Raw genomic sequence first — 15,143 nt, forward strand, 5'->3', positions numbered from 1 at the left:
AAAATAAGAAGTCCTAGTACTAACATGGGTGGCAGCATAATGTTTTCTTCTGGTGTGAGATCTGCCGATTAATTCAGAAAGGACTTAGTTTAGATTTAAGTGTATTTTAGTCCCTGAATGTGGACTCTCAGCCAGAACGGGGGTTACAGACAGAGCACACACCACAGAGAGAGGGAGAGAGAGAGAGAGAGAGAGAGAGAGAGAGCAGCTGCTACAGAGACAACAAGCTGGAAAGGTGAGAAAATGGGTGACGGCAGGAAACGCCTTCACCGTGAAAACCTGAGCCCCCTCCCGCTTCCGCTGACGTGCTGTGAGTATGGCGCCAAAAGCAACTGTAAACCTGCTCCAGACTGATTACGAGAGTATCGTCAACCGCTGGTTAGTGGATTATTATTTGTTTCTGGCTGTGGAGGCGTTTAAAAAGGAGCGATACGATGACTTCCGTGGTATCGGAGATGTACTTAACAGTAAGTAAATAACTGCCTTCACTTTGTTTAACTAGCTCCAACCTTGGCGTTACAGGACTGTGTTATTTACTTTAACCGTATTGTCTTAAAACGTGTCTGTTGCCTGAGTTGTGCTTCATGTCACCGGTAGTGTTGTTGACTTGGATGTAGCATGCATTAGGACTAACAACTTTCCATGTTGTTTAAGTTGTCAAACAACCGGTTAAAACTAATCTGGGCGAAACTCCTTTTGCTTTATTTATGGGATTTTTTTTTATCGTGTTCTTTGATGGTATGGTATTTGTGTATTAAGTCTGCGAGCTACAGACGGTGACAAATTAAAGGAAAAACCTGAAAAATGAGTGGAGAAACTGGATGCAACACCCCCATCCACAGGGCAAGTGGGGTCACTGAACGGTTTCATGAGTATGAAAATGATGTGAATCATATGCTATGGCCTTCACACCAGATCTAAACCCAGTTGAACACCCATGACAGATTGGACTGTTGTGTGAGACAGCGCTGTCCACCACCGTAATCAAAACACCAGATGAGGGATGAATGGTGTTCATCCCTCCAGAGAGTTATCTATCAATGCCAAGTACTATGACACTTTCTGTTGGTTTTTCCTTGTAATTTCTGTAAATGTGTTAATTATTTACTGCTGACTCAACATCATCTTATTGCAGGTGTCTTGGCCCGCCCTTTGCAGTCTACCGATGTCCTGCCAACAAAGATTCTGGTACTACAGTTTCTCTCCAGGATAAAGGAGGGTGAAAGTCTTGGTGAGATCAATGTTAATTCTCTCATTGTGGCACATCAGCTCAGTAACAATGTGTATTTTGGGGAATTTAATTTAGCTGGATCTCTGTACCATTTTCTATCTGTGCATAGTATCCAACATTAAGATATACCCCATACCAAAAATGTGTAATATTTACTTCCCTCCCAGTAAATAACCTCCCAGGGTGTGTACACGTAAAAGACAGTTTGATTCAGCCTAGTAGGGTACTGCCACATTTTCAGTGCAGCACGAGTTAAGAGCGCCTGATAATATTGGAAATTTCACAGTGACACAGTTGAGTTTTGTTCCATCCATGTAAGTTATGTCTCACACACAAAAACACTTAGACCAACCAAGTATGGTGAGAAAATATAAGCATTGCTTTGTCTTTGCCTACAGACGTGTACTTTGAGTCTGACCAGTCGATAACTCCTCTGGAATCAGCTTTAAAGTTGCTGGAGAAGATGAGCCAGGGCTGCAATATTCCACAGCAGGACTATGAGAATGTATGCACTTCAGTTAGAGAGATGGTCAGTATTTCTCTTATTTTATTTTATTTTATTTTATTTTATTTTATTTTATTTTATTTTATTTTATTTTTTCTCAAACATTCATGTTCTGCACTGGTTCAAGTGTTAAATCTCCTTTATGAAAAAAGGCAAACAAGTACTCTTCCTTGTTAAATCAAAAGCTGCAGTTTAAATTATGATTCTAGTGCTGCACCCTGCGTGTGTGTGTTTGCTTTCACAAAGTTTGATCAATTTTTTTCCTCTGTCTTTAGATGGTGGGGATTTTCATTAAGAACAATGAATTTGCCAAAGCAAAAGAGGTGCTGATCAAATACTTTCCCAAACCAATGGTTGGCAAGGTGAGTTCAGCTACTAAGTGAACATCATGTGTGCATATCATGTTTTTCACATTACTGAGCTTCTGTTTTCTCTGTGCCCTAGAAAGCTGTGTTCATGGGTCTGATCAGTAAGAAGAGTAAAATGCACAAAGTCATTGAGAAAATCGACTTCCGCCAGTTCAGGGAAGAGATGTTGGCCTTTTGCCAGAGGCTCTGCCCAGTTGGTGTTCCCTTTCTGCACAAGGTATGTGGGTGTGTATTAAGCACAAGATGTGGGCTCATTGGATTGGATTGATTAGTTTAATACACATCTTATTTTGCGTATCTGATTTGTCTGTGTTCCAGGCTGCACAACAGCATATTGATAAAAGACTTACAGAGCAAGACGACAAGGCAGCAGCACCTGATGAGCAAATGAAACCTGACCCATCCTATTATCCACAAATAAACACCACCCTGTTTGCACCATAGTATGTGCTCTCTCCCTCTCCATTTATTTGAGTGCATTTCAAAGAAGCTCATCTTGACTGTTAAAATACAAAATTGCTGAAGCAGTTTGGCTAATTCGTTTAACATCATTGGCCACACTCTGTTTCTGCTGGGATGCATCATAGCAGTGGTTAAAGGGCCTCTTCACAGTTTTAAAATATGACACAAACATGTCCACTTCGGTTTGTGTTTCCAGATTCAGAGCAGCAGCTTGGAAATGGCTTGGAAGTGACTCTTGGTTAACATGCATTCTTATTGTGCTGCATTTCAGTCGCTGTTGTCTGACAACAGAGAAGCATGTTAATGGAACAACTTTATTGGGAATTCAGCTGTATTAAAATACTGTACACATGAGCACACTGAGTTGGGGTTAAGCAAACAGATAAAGGGCTGAGACTATCACTTCTCAATCAGGCTATAGCTACTTTCCATTGAAAGTGGGTGTTTACAGCAGTTCCACAACAGTTTTCAACTATGTCCTCAACCTCAGCACATTGACCATAAATGGTATAGCCATATGTTGGGTTTTGTCCTAGTCTTGTCTGGCATCACCAAGTCAAAATCAAAATCATCAAATCATTTGTCTGTCATTACTGGAAAAGCATAGAATAAACAACGATAACTCCTCTGATTTTTGGAGCCTAAATATCCTGCTCAAGTTCTTTTTCTTGTCTCCATCTTATTTTTCAGTAAACATACAACTATCCAGAGAACCAGGCTGGAGGCATCCTACAAGACCTTGGCTGCAGGTTCACACAAAAGAACATTTGCTCAGCTTCAGGAAGAGGTGGAGGGAGAGGACCAGGCGGTAATTGCAGACTTTTCCCTGCGCCTCTCACCTTCTCCCAAGAGGGACTCCAATGAGGACTCGGAGCAAGACAGCCTGTTTCAGAGAGACTTGGGCAGCCCGATGGAGGCTTCCCCAGCTGACCTCACAGGCAGGTTCACTCTCAAACACACCCTCAGTGCAGAGGACAACAGGCGGGATTACATTGTGAGACGACTGGTGGTCGAACCGGACAGTCAGACGAGCTCGCAGTGCTCAGCGGCTTCTCAGGAGCTGGAGACTGAAGCCAGAGCAGAAGACCCACCACAGACACCGACTGTATCCAGTAAACAAGACCCACAGAGCCCACTAACAGACAGTGAGGTTACCAAACCCTCACGGAATCACCACAAACGAACCAGCAAAAGTTGCACCTGGTAATTTTTACACCTGCCCTTGTATAGTATATATCCTTATGAATAGGTTGCCTGTGGTCTTGTATTCCTCAATGAGAGTATGGCACTAAAACACTGCTTTGTCATGCAGAGCCTCACAGGAGGACCCTCCTGGCTTTGTGGCCAACAGGGACATTTGTGTGGGAAAACAGCATAACCAATCCAACAGTTCACTCAGCATGGCAGTCCAAATGTACAGTGTCACCTCACATTGGGCTGCCATAAAATTTGTTACCATGTTGAAATGTTGAACCATGTTAGCGTAATGTAAGAACAGTAGTATCAGTTTGTCGAAACAGCTTATGTCAGTTACAAGTTTAAGGAATAGCATGGTCTGTATGGACCACTGATGGCTCTTTAAATAGACTGTTCAAATCCAGAACCCTTTACCACAAAGCCCCTTTTACAAATTCCCTCTGATGTGTTATATACTGATCAAACTCAAGTTTTGAAACCTCAGCTAAAGGAATAACATAAACAAAAGATCCAGTATTTACATACAGATTTTGTTTTTGAAAAATGCCAAATGAAATACGTGACTGAATAATAAGAGGTTGTCTGTTCCAAAGTTTAGTATTAAAGACAGTAAATGCTGTCTTCCTTCTAATCTGGGATCGAGGGACATCAAGTAAGCATCATTTAGCAGGCCTGAAAGACCTTAAACTGCTATATTGACACATTGCTTTCAAAAGTTTACCAAGATATGTGATGTTTGGTTGTATCAAGATTTTCAGTTTATTCTAAACACCAGTGGTAGTCAATGAGAAATCCCAACATTGTGCTACTTAAACTCACTGTAAGCTAAGTTTAAACTAGGTAGCTTAACGCATCTGTCTTGTTTCTTTAGTTAGTTCAGATCTCTCCTTTTCTGGATAATGAATGGATTGACTCATTTGTTGTGAATGAATCCTAGCTTACCGTTAAAAGAGAGAAATGTATTGAAGGTATTGATTTTGGTGTCTAAACACCTCACAAAAGCTACATATTTTAATGACTTACCTATAAAAGATTATTCACTGGAAAGAGATGAATGAAGTTTCTTACCAGCTTCACTACAAACCTCCCAAAACACACACCAGAATGCCCCCCAGCAGAGTTAAGTAACTCTGTAAAATTATTTAAGATGTAGCTGGAGCTACTGTTTGTTTCTCTTTCACTGCTGTTTATCAGTGACCATTATTGATCAGGCTTCCAAACAATAAAAATAAACCCTGCTCTTGTTCACAGCAAACTGTACAATAATGCAAAGGAGAGCAAGGAAATATGGAGCTTTGAGGAGTCATATTTCACCTCCAGAAAGAGCAGCGGTAAATTTTCCATCACATATCTTCTTCACATTCATTCTGTCTAAATCTGGCTGCCAATGCTGTAAAATATTTTGTTTTTCCCAAAGGATCGAATGAGAGCACCATTTCAAATTCAGGCCGCAGGAGGAGGGTAAGCATACCAAGACATGCATTTGTAATGTAACAGATTTTTTTGTGGTGCATCAGGTGCTGACAGAAAGTTTAAAAATCGATATCTTGAGAGTTAACTACATTGACAAGGTGTTTTGTAGAAATATCAAACCTGAACCACAGTCATTCAGCAAACATTGATGTAAAAAGGATAACCTGGATTTGCTCCACTCTAGTGTTCAAAAAGTTGATGTGTTGCAGCCGGCCTGCTTCTTAAGTTACCATGACAAAAATAAAACAAAGCGCTGTTACTTCTTTTGGACATGTGTGTCACATCATCAAAAAGGTAACCACGTGTTTCTGTTGTGTTGCAGAAGTGGACTGAAAGTGAGACACAGAAGTTGAAAGAAGGGGTCAAAAAATTTGGAGAGGGGAACTGGAGTAAGATAAAGGCATATTACATCTTAAGTGATCGAACAAATGTGAACCTCAAGGACAGATGGAGAACACTGAAGAAGTTAAACATGGTCTGAGCGGGTTCAAGACAAGTTCAACTGGAGTACAATGGACTTCACTTTCTTTGATGAAATTTTGTTTTCCGAGGAATATGGGTTTTTCCTACACTTCAGAGGTATTTTTTTTCTAATGTTTCTACATTAATCATGTTAGTATTGTAAGAAAGTATTGTAAAATTTAAGTTCATATAAGAAGGCAACTTGGAAATAAATACAAAGACATTATGGATTTATTTGAAAGATGACATTTACAAAAGAAAATCACAAAAAAACATTCTGCTTCATTTTAACAAGATTTGACTCAAAGTCATAGTGGAACATTAAGAGGCTCTGTGACAAAGGAATCCTGTAGACTGCAGATTAGCGGCATCCCAAAGTGAGTCAGTACAGGTGACTTTTACTGACTTACTGGGTTTGAAAGTTGTAAAGAAATGGGGGAATTGACAGTTCATTTGCTGCTGCATCTTTATGTTAATGTGTCTTCATTCCTAATGAACTCTCCCACATCAGCCTGGTGGAACACTACAATGGACATGGGGTCCACTCGCCGGCACTCTTGTGTAGACTTGGCTGCAACTCCAAAACCCTGAGACATAATTGGTGAACAAGAACAAGAACAATTCAACATCTATTTATGAGTATGATCCAAAGATACCCTGATTTAGCCATAGCAGATACACTATTGTTAACTTAATGATTGTTTACAGGATGGGTGGATGCATTCAGTTCAGGGGTGAAATTAGAGGAAATAGCACTGAAGGCCACACCTCTGCACTTCTAACATCTCGTGTTAAGCGTGTTTGCCATCACGTTTCAGCATAACTTACCAGGGGCACATCAGCCATGGAGTAGACCACAACTCCCTGGTACTGCATAGTGTTCTCAGTGATTCTCCCAAGCCCAGATTTTAGCACGTGGTTCCCATAGAGGAAAGACTGCTCAGCTCCAGGCTTCACCCACACCTTAAACTGAAGGCATGACGGGAAGCTCCAAGTTATTCATACATGCATGAGTATACCTAAGTTAATCTTAGTGGCAGAGATTAAATATTTGTGTGCAAACATTAGTTACTGCCCAGTAAATTCTCAACACAAATCTTTGTAACTGAAGGCAGGCATCCAGAAGAGCCTAACAAAGATACACATACATACAGTACATCGACATCACACTGAAGTAGGAGTGTCACTATCTCTAATGTTTGTTATGTAATTATTATAGTCAATACTAGAATGAATATTGCAATTCTTGGTGTAAATGTGTGTGTATGCAGGTGTAAACACCAGGGAGCTGTCTGATGGAACAGGATAAAAGCTTCTGGTTGCTCAGTAAAACTTGGACCAGCTGTTTTTACTTCAGTCAGTGAAATGTTCAATATTTAAAGGGCTTTCTGGGCTTCAGATGACAAAGTTACACATAGCTTACTTAATTAATCCTGCCTCCTGAGGGCCCATGTGCAGATGTGTATCTGATTTAGCAACCTAGTTACAGAAACTGTAGCTTGGGTAAACAAGCTTACACTCATGATGTTAAAGAAAGAACAAACACTGACTAATATAACTAAAGTAGCTGTTTGAACATGCAATATGATTTCAGTTGTGGCCAATACTTTCAAAAATTGCAAGTGCCAGCAATTATAAACTAAAAACGTGGCTAATGATGTGCCACTCTTCAGTACCTTGAGCTCAGGAAACTGTGATGGGCTTTTTTTCTGACATTTGACAGACCAAACAACAAATTAATTCATTAAGTCAGATTAATTGATAATGAAAATAACTGCTACTTTCAGCCCTAGTGTTAAATGATCCAGTGGTGCAGCTGTCTTTGCCTTGCCATGAATTCAAACTGTCACTTCACTACATACTTGTGCTGCCTCAGTACCTTTCTCCTCATTGCACCTCTTACTCCAGCCTTCACTGGCAGAAGCTAAGGAGAGAGGATGGTTTGCAAATGATGGAAGCAAATACACAAATAATACAAATTAGATGCACCCATAGTCACCTTCGCATAGGGCGCCAGAAAATCCAGAGCTGTGATGTGCAGGCGGAACTTGTTGGTCTTTGTGAACTTTCCAAAACACGTTCCCACTGACACGAGCTTGTCCCGGGAAATGTTTGTGGCCAACTTAAGAATTTTCTCACTGTGGAAAACAAGAAAACGATTACACGATACGTAACCTGCTCGATGTTAAAGTGTTAGCAGATAAGACAACATTTATGTTCGTTTATCTTGGATTACCTCATGTAGTACACGCGATCATTGTGCAGCCTGAAACAATAGGTACCGTCAGGTCGGTCCACTAATAGTTTTATGTTTTCACCAATGCTGTTGTAGAGAAAAGACACGGATCACACACACGCTAACAAGCAAGACTGCTAGTCATTTTTGGTCTAATTTGAATCTCAACAGGAAAGCAAAAATGTCCTCCATGATCACTTACTATTTCGACAGTTTCTCAAACATTGTTTTCGTCTCTTCCTCAGTTAATGGCCTCATCTTGAGTATTTTAAACACGTTTATCGGCGAATAACTGTTTCGTGTAGGTAACGTGAAAACGTGGGTCAACACGGAAGCGGTCACGCTGTAGAGCGGAAGTCGGTAGACGTAATCAGCGAGCGCAGTTCCTGGTTTTTTCATTCTTTAGCTTTCAGTCGATCGTTGGTGTTTTTCCTTTACTCCGGCTACCCGGCTGCCATCCGGTAAGTTACCTCACTTGAAAATACAATAACTCTCGGAAATAGGTTTACTGTGTTGCTGGTAAACAGCGAACGCAAACATTCGTTTGTTTTATATGTCGTTTTTGTTGAGCTTTCAGGTCAGACTTTCGGAAACGGGCTCGGTTAGCCTGGTTAGCTAGCTGTCAGTGGAAAAAACACGGAGCTGCTGCCGTTAGCGCGCTAGTGAACGTTAGCATGCGAGCTAATTCCGTTAGCAGCTGATAATGCTAACGCTGATTTGCTGCAGGCAACGACGCCGCTCTACTAAAGCTATTCAATTTAAATCAATTCTGACACGCCGGGGTGTCAACGCTGATGTGGGCCCAGTTGTGAATTGAGCTCGGGCTCGGACTCGCCGTGTGAAGAGAAAGTGTGTTTGCCGCAGCGGTGCGAAGTTACATAACGCCCATTTGTTTGTAAATACCGATTACAGCCGTTTAATCCGAGATCAGAGTCAGAGTAGGTGATCCTTTTAGGGATTTCAACAGTCATTAAAATCAACATGAAGCACCTCTGCTGTGATTCTCTGCCACCTGATAATATGATTCACCTGCACTGAGTGCACAGTGACAGTTCAATGTCAGCGATGTGTGCCTTCAGCTGCAGAGCCAGAGTTACAAATTAGGAAATCTACTATGTCAGCGAGCTCTTTGCGTTTGGCAGATCATTTGATCCTCCTGTCACCTCCTGTCTGACAGCCAGAATAGCTGGGGAAATTAAAAAAAAAAAAAAGCCTGATCCTGGTTTTTGTCTGATTCTGCCATTCCCAGAGATGACTCATATCGTATCACGCTCATGTTTAATTTATACTCCGAAAGTTTGAAATGAGTCTAATAAATGTAACTGCAGCGCCTACAGTCTCCTGTTGTACGCACTGTTTATTTGTGTCCTCCTAGTGGGACACGGTATATTAACACGCACATCTTTAATATAAAAAGTGTCATCTTAGTCCGCCTACAGTATAGGGTATGTGGCAGTCATGTAGTAGCACTACAGGCGATTTCAGTCATTTTGTCAGATGATGCTCCAGACTTTCTCTTCCTGTTCTATTGATGGAAAAAAAGTGTCAAGAATATTTCAGCTCCATGGTGATATTAATCAAATTGGATAACTCATCAAGCCTACGGTGCGAACAACAGCATATTGAAAAAGTGAAATGCTGGCTGGTTATAATCAAATACTCTACTTTACGTGGGAAAGTTACCCACAAAAGAAAAAGTGAAACATAATAATCACCTGGACTCCCTTTCTGTGATATTAGGTGACTTCTCAGGATCCCACACTGAAACACACACACTGCCCCAGTTTCTCTATTTTGAGATTTCACTTCAAGACCTGTAAGTTTCAGTTTATTTACATTATATGTAAATGCAGCAGATGGGTGTAACTGCAGTTAGTTTGGAAACAAGTCGTCTGACTTTTAAGCCAGTCTGAAAAAGCTGAGTGAAATCAGTCATAAAATTATACTTTAACACTGAGTGAGATAATACAAAAATGTAACGCTACAAACATTGTAAAATTGTAGTAGTAGGAGAACTGTATGTACACCATTGTCCCTTTCTCTAGAGACGCATGTTTGACCTCATTGGCTATGGAACCAGTGCTGCCCATAAGTTGCAAATCCAAACAAAACAGAAATGTACATATAGTGGATACGCATGACCATAATGGCTGATTTGATAAAATATGCCAACATTTAATCAAGTTTTTTTTCCCCTACAATTTCCATGTGTGGACAGGAGTGTGCTGCCCTGTGTTGGGAAAACAGATCTTGTGCCAACGGTTCCCCCCAGAGAAGCCAGTGGCGTGCGTATGTCATCAGTTTCCTGCGTGTGCTTGTGGGTCTGGTAACACAGAACAGGAAGACAGACGCGCAGAGACGTCTGAACTAAGAGAGGAAACTGCTGTGGCTTCTTCATCAGCCTCAGAATGACTGAGTTCTGGGTTTGTTTCAGCTGCTGCATTGCAGAGCAGCCACAACCTGTGAGTATGAAATTAGCTTGGAAGACAAATTGGTTTACTCAGTTTTTTTCTCAGTTTTTTTTTTTCCTTAAATGCATGTGCCTTGTTAAAAGTGGAAATTGGTATGACTGAGCTGAGCTTGACCAAACATCTTCCATTTTACTCAAGTTGTGGTAATGGTGAATATACTTTATATTTACTTTAAATGTTGTTCTTGGACAGTTTCTTTTTTAAAGGATGTATTATATTTTTGTCATATCTGAGAAAATATATGTAATACACCCTCTTGTGATTGTAGATTAAATACAAAAGCGGCAGGGCCTCCAGGTAACTACATCCCAATGTCTGGTCCAGTAAGGTTCATTTCTGTGACAGTGAACAACCAGTGGTTGTACCACATTGTCACATTGCAGTCAGCCAGTCTGACCACTAACAGACAATTTAAATCACAAACATCGACCTCTGCCTTAGTTTGTGCTCCACAGCACAGGTCTGCTGCTTGTGAAACACAGTTTCAGAAAGTAAACAGGAGAAAAATGACTAAGTTCTGTTTCAGCTTATTTTTAGTTCTTCTCCACTGACACTGATTAGTAATATCTCCTTAAATATATTTAGGCTAAAAAAACAAAAACGTTAATGTCTAATGGTACCCTTTTTCAGAAACGGCGGCGACGGATCGATCGCTCCATGATCGGAGAGCCAACAAACTTTGTTCACACCACACACGTAGGCTCGGGGGACATGGGCCTGGGATTGGCATCAGTAGGTTTTTGGTCCTCTCTTCAGAATATGTCACCAGCAGAGTGCAGCTGTGACTGGTTCTCAGTTAACTAACATTTCAACCTTGATGTTTTGTAGGTGGATCTTGTTCAGGCCCAGATGAAATCTAAAGGGGGCTACGCGCATGGAGGGTCTGAAGGTTCTCAGTTATAACAAGGTGAGAGACACTGTTTCATCCCTTTGTGGAACTGATATTCAGCCACAGAATTTTCACTACCTCATACAGGCTGCACTCAGGCATGTTTTATGCAAATCGCTATTTGTGACTTGTAAAAGGTCAACTTTGTTTTTTCTACTTTCAAAGGGATTCAGTTACTTGTAGATTTTACATGTAAAAACTGGGTTTATGCAAAACAAAACAAAAAAATCTCTTGCAATATTTAACAGAGCTGTGCAGTGTTCTTGATAAACACTGATAAGCAACCACCACCAACATGAAAGAATAAAACGAGCAATTTTCCTGTTTCCCACTCTGTAATGTAGGTCACTCGAGTTTTTTAATAAGGAATCACGACCTACATAAATATAATGTAGGCTTTGTGAAGTTCTTGCCTTTGGCCTCTGGTTTCAACTCTTCACTGGTGAGACAGAACATAAATATGGAAATTTATAGACTCTCCAGTTAGTAACTTGACTCCACCCATTATGTGTCATAGCAAATAATGGCAAATCATGCTGAAACACAACTGCAAGCTTGATTTGTGTGGCTTTGAAAAGAAGCTGGTGAAATACCACACAGCACACATTTGTACTGTGATGTACAGTATATAGTCATGGTTTCTTAGGGGAATTCATCCCTGCATGAAAGAACGTATGTCCTCTTTCCTCTTGATTAGCTTTGCTGTGCTGATAATTACTTCCATTTTCCTTGTGACAGTGACTCAGCTGTCAGTAAAATGAGTGTTTTTTTTTTCCTTTGAAAGTTTTGCTTTTTTTTTTTAGCAGTGGCTTGGTTTGGGCAGTGTTATAACTTTGCACTGACCTCAGTGCAACTGGTTAACAGTTAATGTTGCACTGAGTATTTATTTCTAACCTCCCGCTGGCTGCTTTCGTGGTTACTTTCACCTTTTCATTTCATATCCTGTTACTGTACGTGTGCCTGAAACAGATTGAGACCAGCAATATCAAATGTGTTTTGGTGCCAACTAAGGAAACCAGTTTGTGACTAAATCTGTGGGGTAAACCACAAAAATGACAAATCAATTCTTCACCAAATTTAAACCACCCAGGTTGAGATTTGACGGTAAAGTTGTGTGTGATTTCCACCCCCACCACCCCCCCATCATCAGCAACACTTTTAATCTTAACTTTTGTTCCCCCCCCACAGCCCTTCACAGTCTTGTGGAAACTACTGTCGTTGATATGAGGAAGCGTTTTCAAAAAGCAGTTCTGTCTGTAATGGACACAGGACCAAAAGATGAAACTACTGCTTTTCCATAATGTTGTATATATTTTTATTTTCCATTCTTTTTTTTTTTGTTTTTTTTAAATGAAAGCACTGCTATCCATTTGCTGCCATACTGTTGCACTGTAAAGAGTAACTGTTAAGAGTAGATAAGAGGGTTTAGAGAGCTCATTAGTCTCAGTCAGATGTATGCTTGTGTGTATGCATGAGGAAAATATTTTCAAAAATATTTGCTGTAGTAGCCCATTTGGATGCCTGTATTTATTATCTGATTTGTAAACGGACCTCATGGTGGCTGGGCCACGCTGGAGATGTGGAACATTCAGATTCCTTCTTTACTCTCAGAGGTTTATCAAAGGACAGGTAGCAGGTAGCAAGGCAAAAAGTGACAAGTTCATTGTTTTACTCTGAAAAATACTCACGGTTCTCTGAGTTGCTTTCAGGGTTGAAGATTGCTGTTTTGTAATAAACTTGAAATGAGTAGAGTACACTGGACCATACATTGTACACTCACACTTGCTTAGAAATTTCGCATTGATTTCAACTGTTTTTTTTTTAAATATATATATTCATTTAGATTGAACCATATAGAATTTTAATAAACTATGGACTTCCTAATCTGTCTTCTGAAGTCATGTTCATTATTTGTTTTACTAGTGTAATTTGTAGCTTAGTGCTTTCAAAAAGATTCATATTTTTATATGCATTTTTTTTTCTTTTCAGAGCTTGTAGATAAAGAGATAAACTTGGGAAGTAACCAAATTACCACTGCAAACACTGTCACAAATGTGGGTCAGGTTTTGATACAGTCATTTACCTACTATATGTCCATCATATCCCACCTGATTAGCTGTAACTGCTGTTCCTTTTGGCCTGGACAGTTAGTGTTACATAACGTGTCTGGTCATGACTTCTTGGACGAAAATCATTTTTCACTTCTTGTTTGTTCTTGTTCCTCTGCTGGTCTGAATAGTTGCACGTTTTTTTTTTTTTTGACAACTCAGATGCTGGTTAGCTTTAAGTTGACAGAGGCTCTTAAATGGCATTTATTTGAATCTGGCCCACCTCTGCGGTAGTGTTTGTGATTCCATTGCTTCAGTATTAAAAGATATTTTCATGTCATGTCAACATTATTTTGTCAAAAACATTTGTCATGAAACATTGATAAAAAAAATTCATCTGACCCACTATGAACATTCAGTTAAGTTATTCCCAGTTTTTCTATTTGTGCAAATGTTTACCCACCTTTTTCAAGCAGATAGGATTTTTTTTTAAATACACGTTTCTTCTGTTTGCGGATAAAGAAATGCAGCTCTTAATTCCAGATTCCTTTGGTTATCAAATGCACCATTACCACTGGTACATCTGTCGTTTCCTAGTATTATCATATTTCTGAACCAGACTCCATTGAAAATATCATTAAATCAGAAAGGTCTAAAGTGTCAAGCAAACCAGCGGACCTCGATCAATACATGTGATTGTCTGTCCTCCACGTGCATCCTATGATTGTATTATGAAGTCGAACAAAAGTCTGTGTAAATTGGTGTTAAATTAGTGCTATTGTAAACTATTCGTGATACGAGAATGAAATCTTTGGTGTTGGTACCCGACAACGTAAAATATCAGATAATAAAAAAAAAGACACCTCATTTATTTAGTCACATTTGTAATATCTTATCATTTATAGCCTTAAAATTGCTGGTAACCACTTTCCCAATTTTCACTGACAGATTTAATAATGTGGTTCATCAGGCTAACACACTCTCACAGAGATCTAATGTTTTTGTTTAAATGTTTCTGTAGTAATTCCTGTGTAGAAAGAGATCCACACGTGTGTAGACTAGTTTGTGTTTTGTTTTTTCCAGCTCCAGGTTAAATGCTGTAGTATTATATGTGCAGACATACTGGGATTGCAGTATATTATGTGACCAGCAGGCTGTGTTGGTGGACTGGTTGAATGTGACTTTAAAAACTTTGTTTCCTTTTGGGATTCCTGTCACAGGACTTTTATGATGATAATACTGTAAATACGTAACATAAAAGTAATAGCTTCATGGTTTATATGTATTCAGGGTAATACATATTCTTTCCTGTATAACATTACAGGGAAGGTAAGGTTGCAGCAGTGTTTTTTTTTTTTCCTGAGGATCTGCCTGATAATGTAGTTCCCACTTTGAGGGACATTCATCTGTCTGCATTTTTCAGAATAAACACTGAGAAATAAATGTTATCTGTTAACGTTTCAACGACTGTGTGCTCCGTGTTTTCCACTTCAGGCCAAAACCCCACATGTATGGGGTGAGAGAGATGGCTGAGCTCATTGTGGAGAAAAGCACGAATCATTTTAACTCTAAAAATACAAAAGGACTCTTGCAAATAAGTCTCTTTTTTAAGTGAAAGTACCAGTACAGCAATGTAAATATACTCCACTACTAATGAAAGTACTGTATTCAAAGTCCTACATAGGCTAAAGTTGTTCTTAAAGTGTTAAAAGTGAAAGTAACCGTTCTGCTCTTGTGTATATATATAAATGATAATGACATTATTAGATGACTAATACTGTTTCTGTTCACGGGTATCAGT

The 15,143-nt window shown here is 39.7% G+C and overlaps 3 protein-coding genes across 5 annotated transcripts; 2 read left to right on the forward strand and 1 right to left on the reverse strand.

Annotated features, from left to right (window-relative positions):
- The first annotated feature begins 316 nt into the window (after window positions 1-316).
- LOC121178957 (telomeric repeat-binding factor 2-like) lies at window positions 317-5,924 on the forward strand. 2 transcript variants are annotated; one of them, XM_041033475.1, is made up of 10 exons: window positions 317-467; window positions 1,136-1,231; window positions 1,630-1,760; window positions 2,012-2,098; window positions 2,181-2,321; window positions 2,423-2,547; window positions 3,257-3,769; window positions 5,015-5,094; window positions 5,181-5,224; window positions 5,559-5,924. In XM_041033475.1, exons 1-10 carry the CDS (start codon window positions 317-319, stop codon window positions 5,715-5,717), a joined length of 1,527 nt encoding a protein of 508 aa, XP_040889409.1. In that variant the 3' UTR covers window positions 5,718-5,924. The 2 variants fall into 2 exon arrangements, with proteins under 2 accessions (XP_040889409.1, XP_040889418.1); XM_041033484.1 differs by having other exon boundaries at window positions 324-471.
- On the reverse strand, window positions 5,912-8,310 carry nip7 (NIP7 nucleolar pre-rRNA processing protein). Its single transcript, XM_041033495.1, has 5 exons — window positions 8,137-8,310; window positions 7,935-8,021; window positions 7,698-7,836; window positions 6,527-6,667; window positions 5,912-6,285 (listed from the first exon to the last, which is right to left on the reverse strand). Exons 1-5 carry the CDS (start codon window positions 8,190-8,192, stop codon window positions 6,166-6,168), a joined length of 543 nt encoding a protein of 180 aa, XP_040889429.1. The 5' UTR covers window positions 8,193-8,310; the 3' UTR covers window positions 5,912-6,165.
- cdc42se2 (CDC42 small effector 2) lies at window positions 8,302-14,806 on the forward strand. Of its 2 annotated transcripts, XM_041033508.1 has the most exons (6): window positions 8,312-8,395; window positions 9,675-9,750; window positions 10,153-10,396; window positions 11,036-11,137; window positions 11,234-11,312; window positions 12,483-14,806. In XM_041033508.1, exons 3-5 carry the CDS (start codon window positions 10,343-10,345, stop codon window positions 11,306-11,308), a joined length of 231 nt encoding a protein of 76 aa, XP_040889442.1. In that variant the 5' UTR covers window positions 8,312-8,395; window positions 9,675-9,750; window positions 10,153-10,342; the 3' UTR covers window positions 11,309-11,312; window positions 12,483-14,806. The 2 variants fall into 2 exon arrangements, with proteins under 2 accessions (XP_040889452.1, XP_040889442.1); XM_041033518.1 differs by lacking the exon at window positions 9,675-9,750 and having other exon boundaries at window positions 8,302-8,395.
- Window positions 14,807-15,143: the final 337 nt, after the last annotated feature.

This window comes from Toxotes jaculatrix, chromosome 1 (genome assembly GCF_017976425.1).
Source record: "Toxotes jaculatrix isolate fToxJac2 chromosome 1, fToxJac2.pri, whole genome shotgun sequence".
NCBI classification, from domain to species: Eukaryota; Metazoa; Chordata; class Actinopteri; family Toxotidae; genus Toxotes; species Toxotes jaculatrix.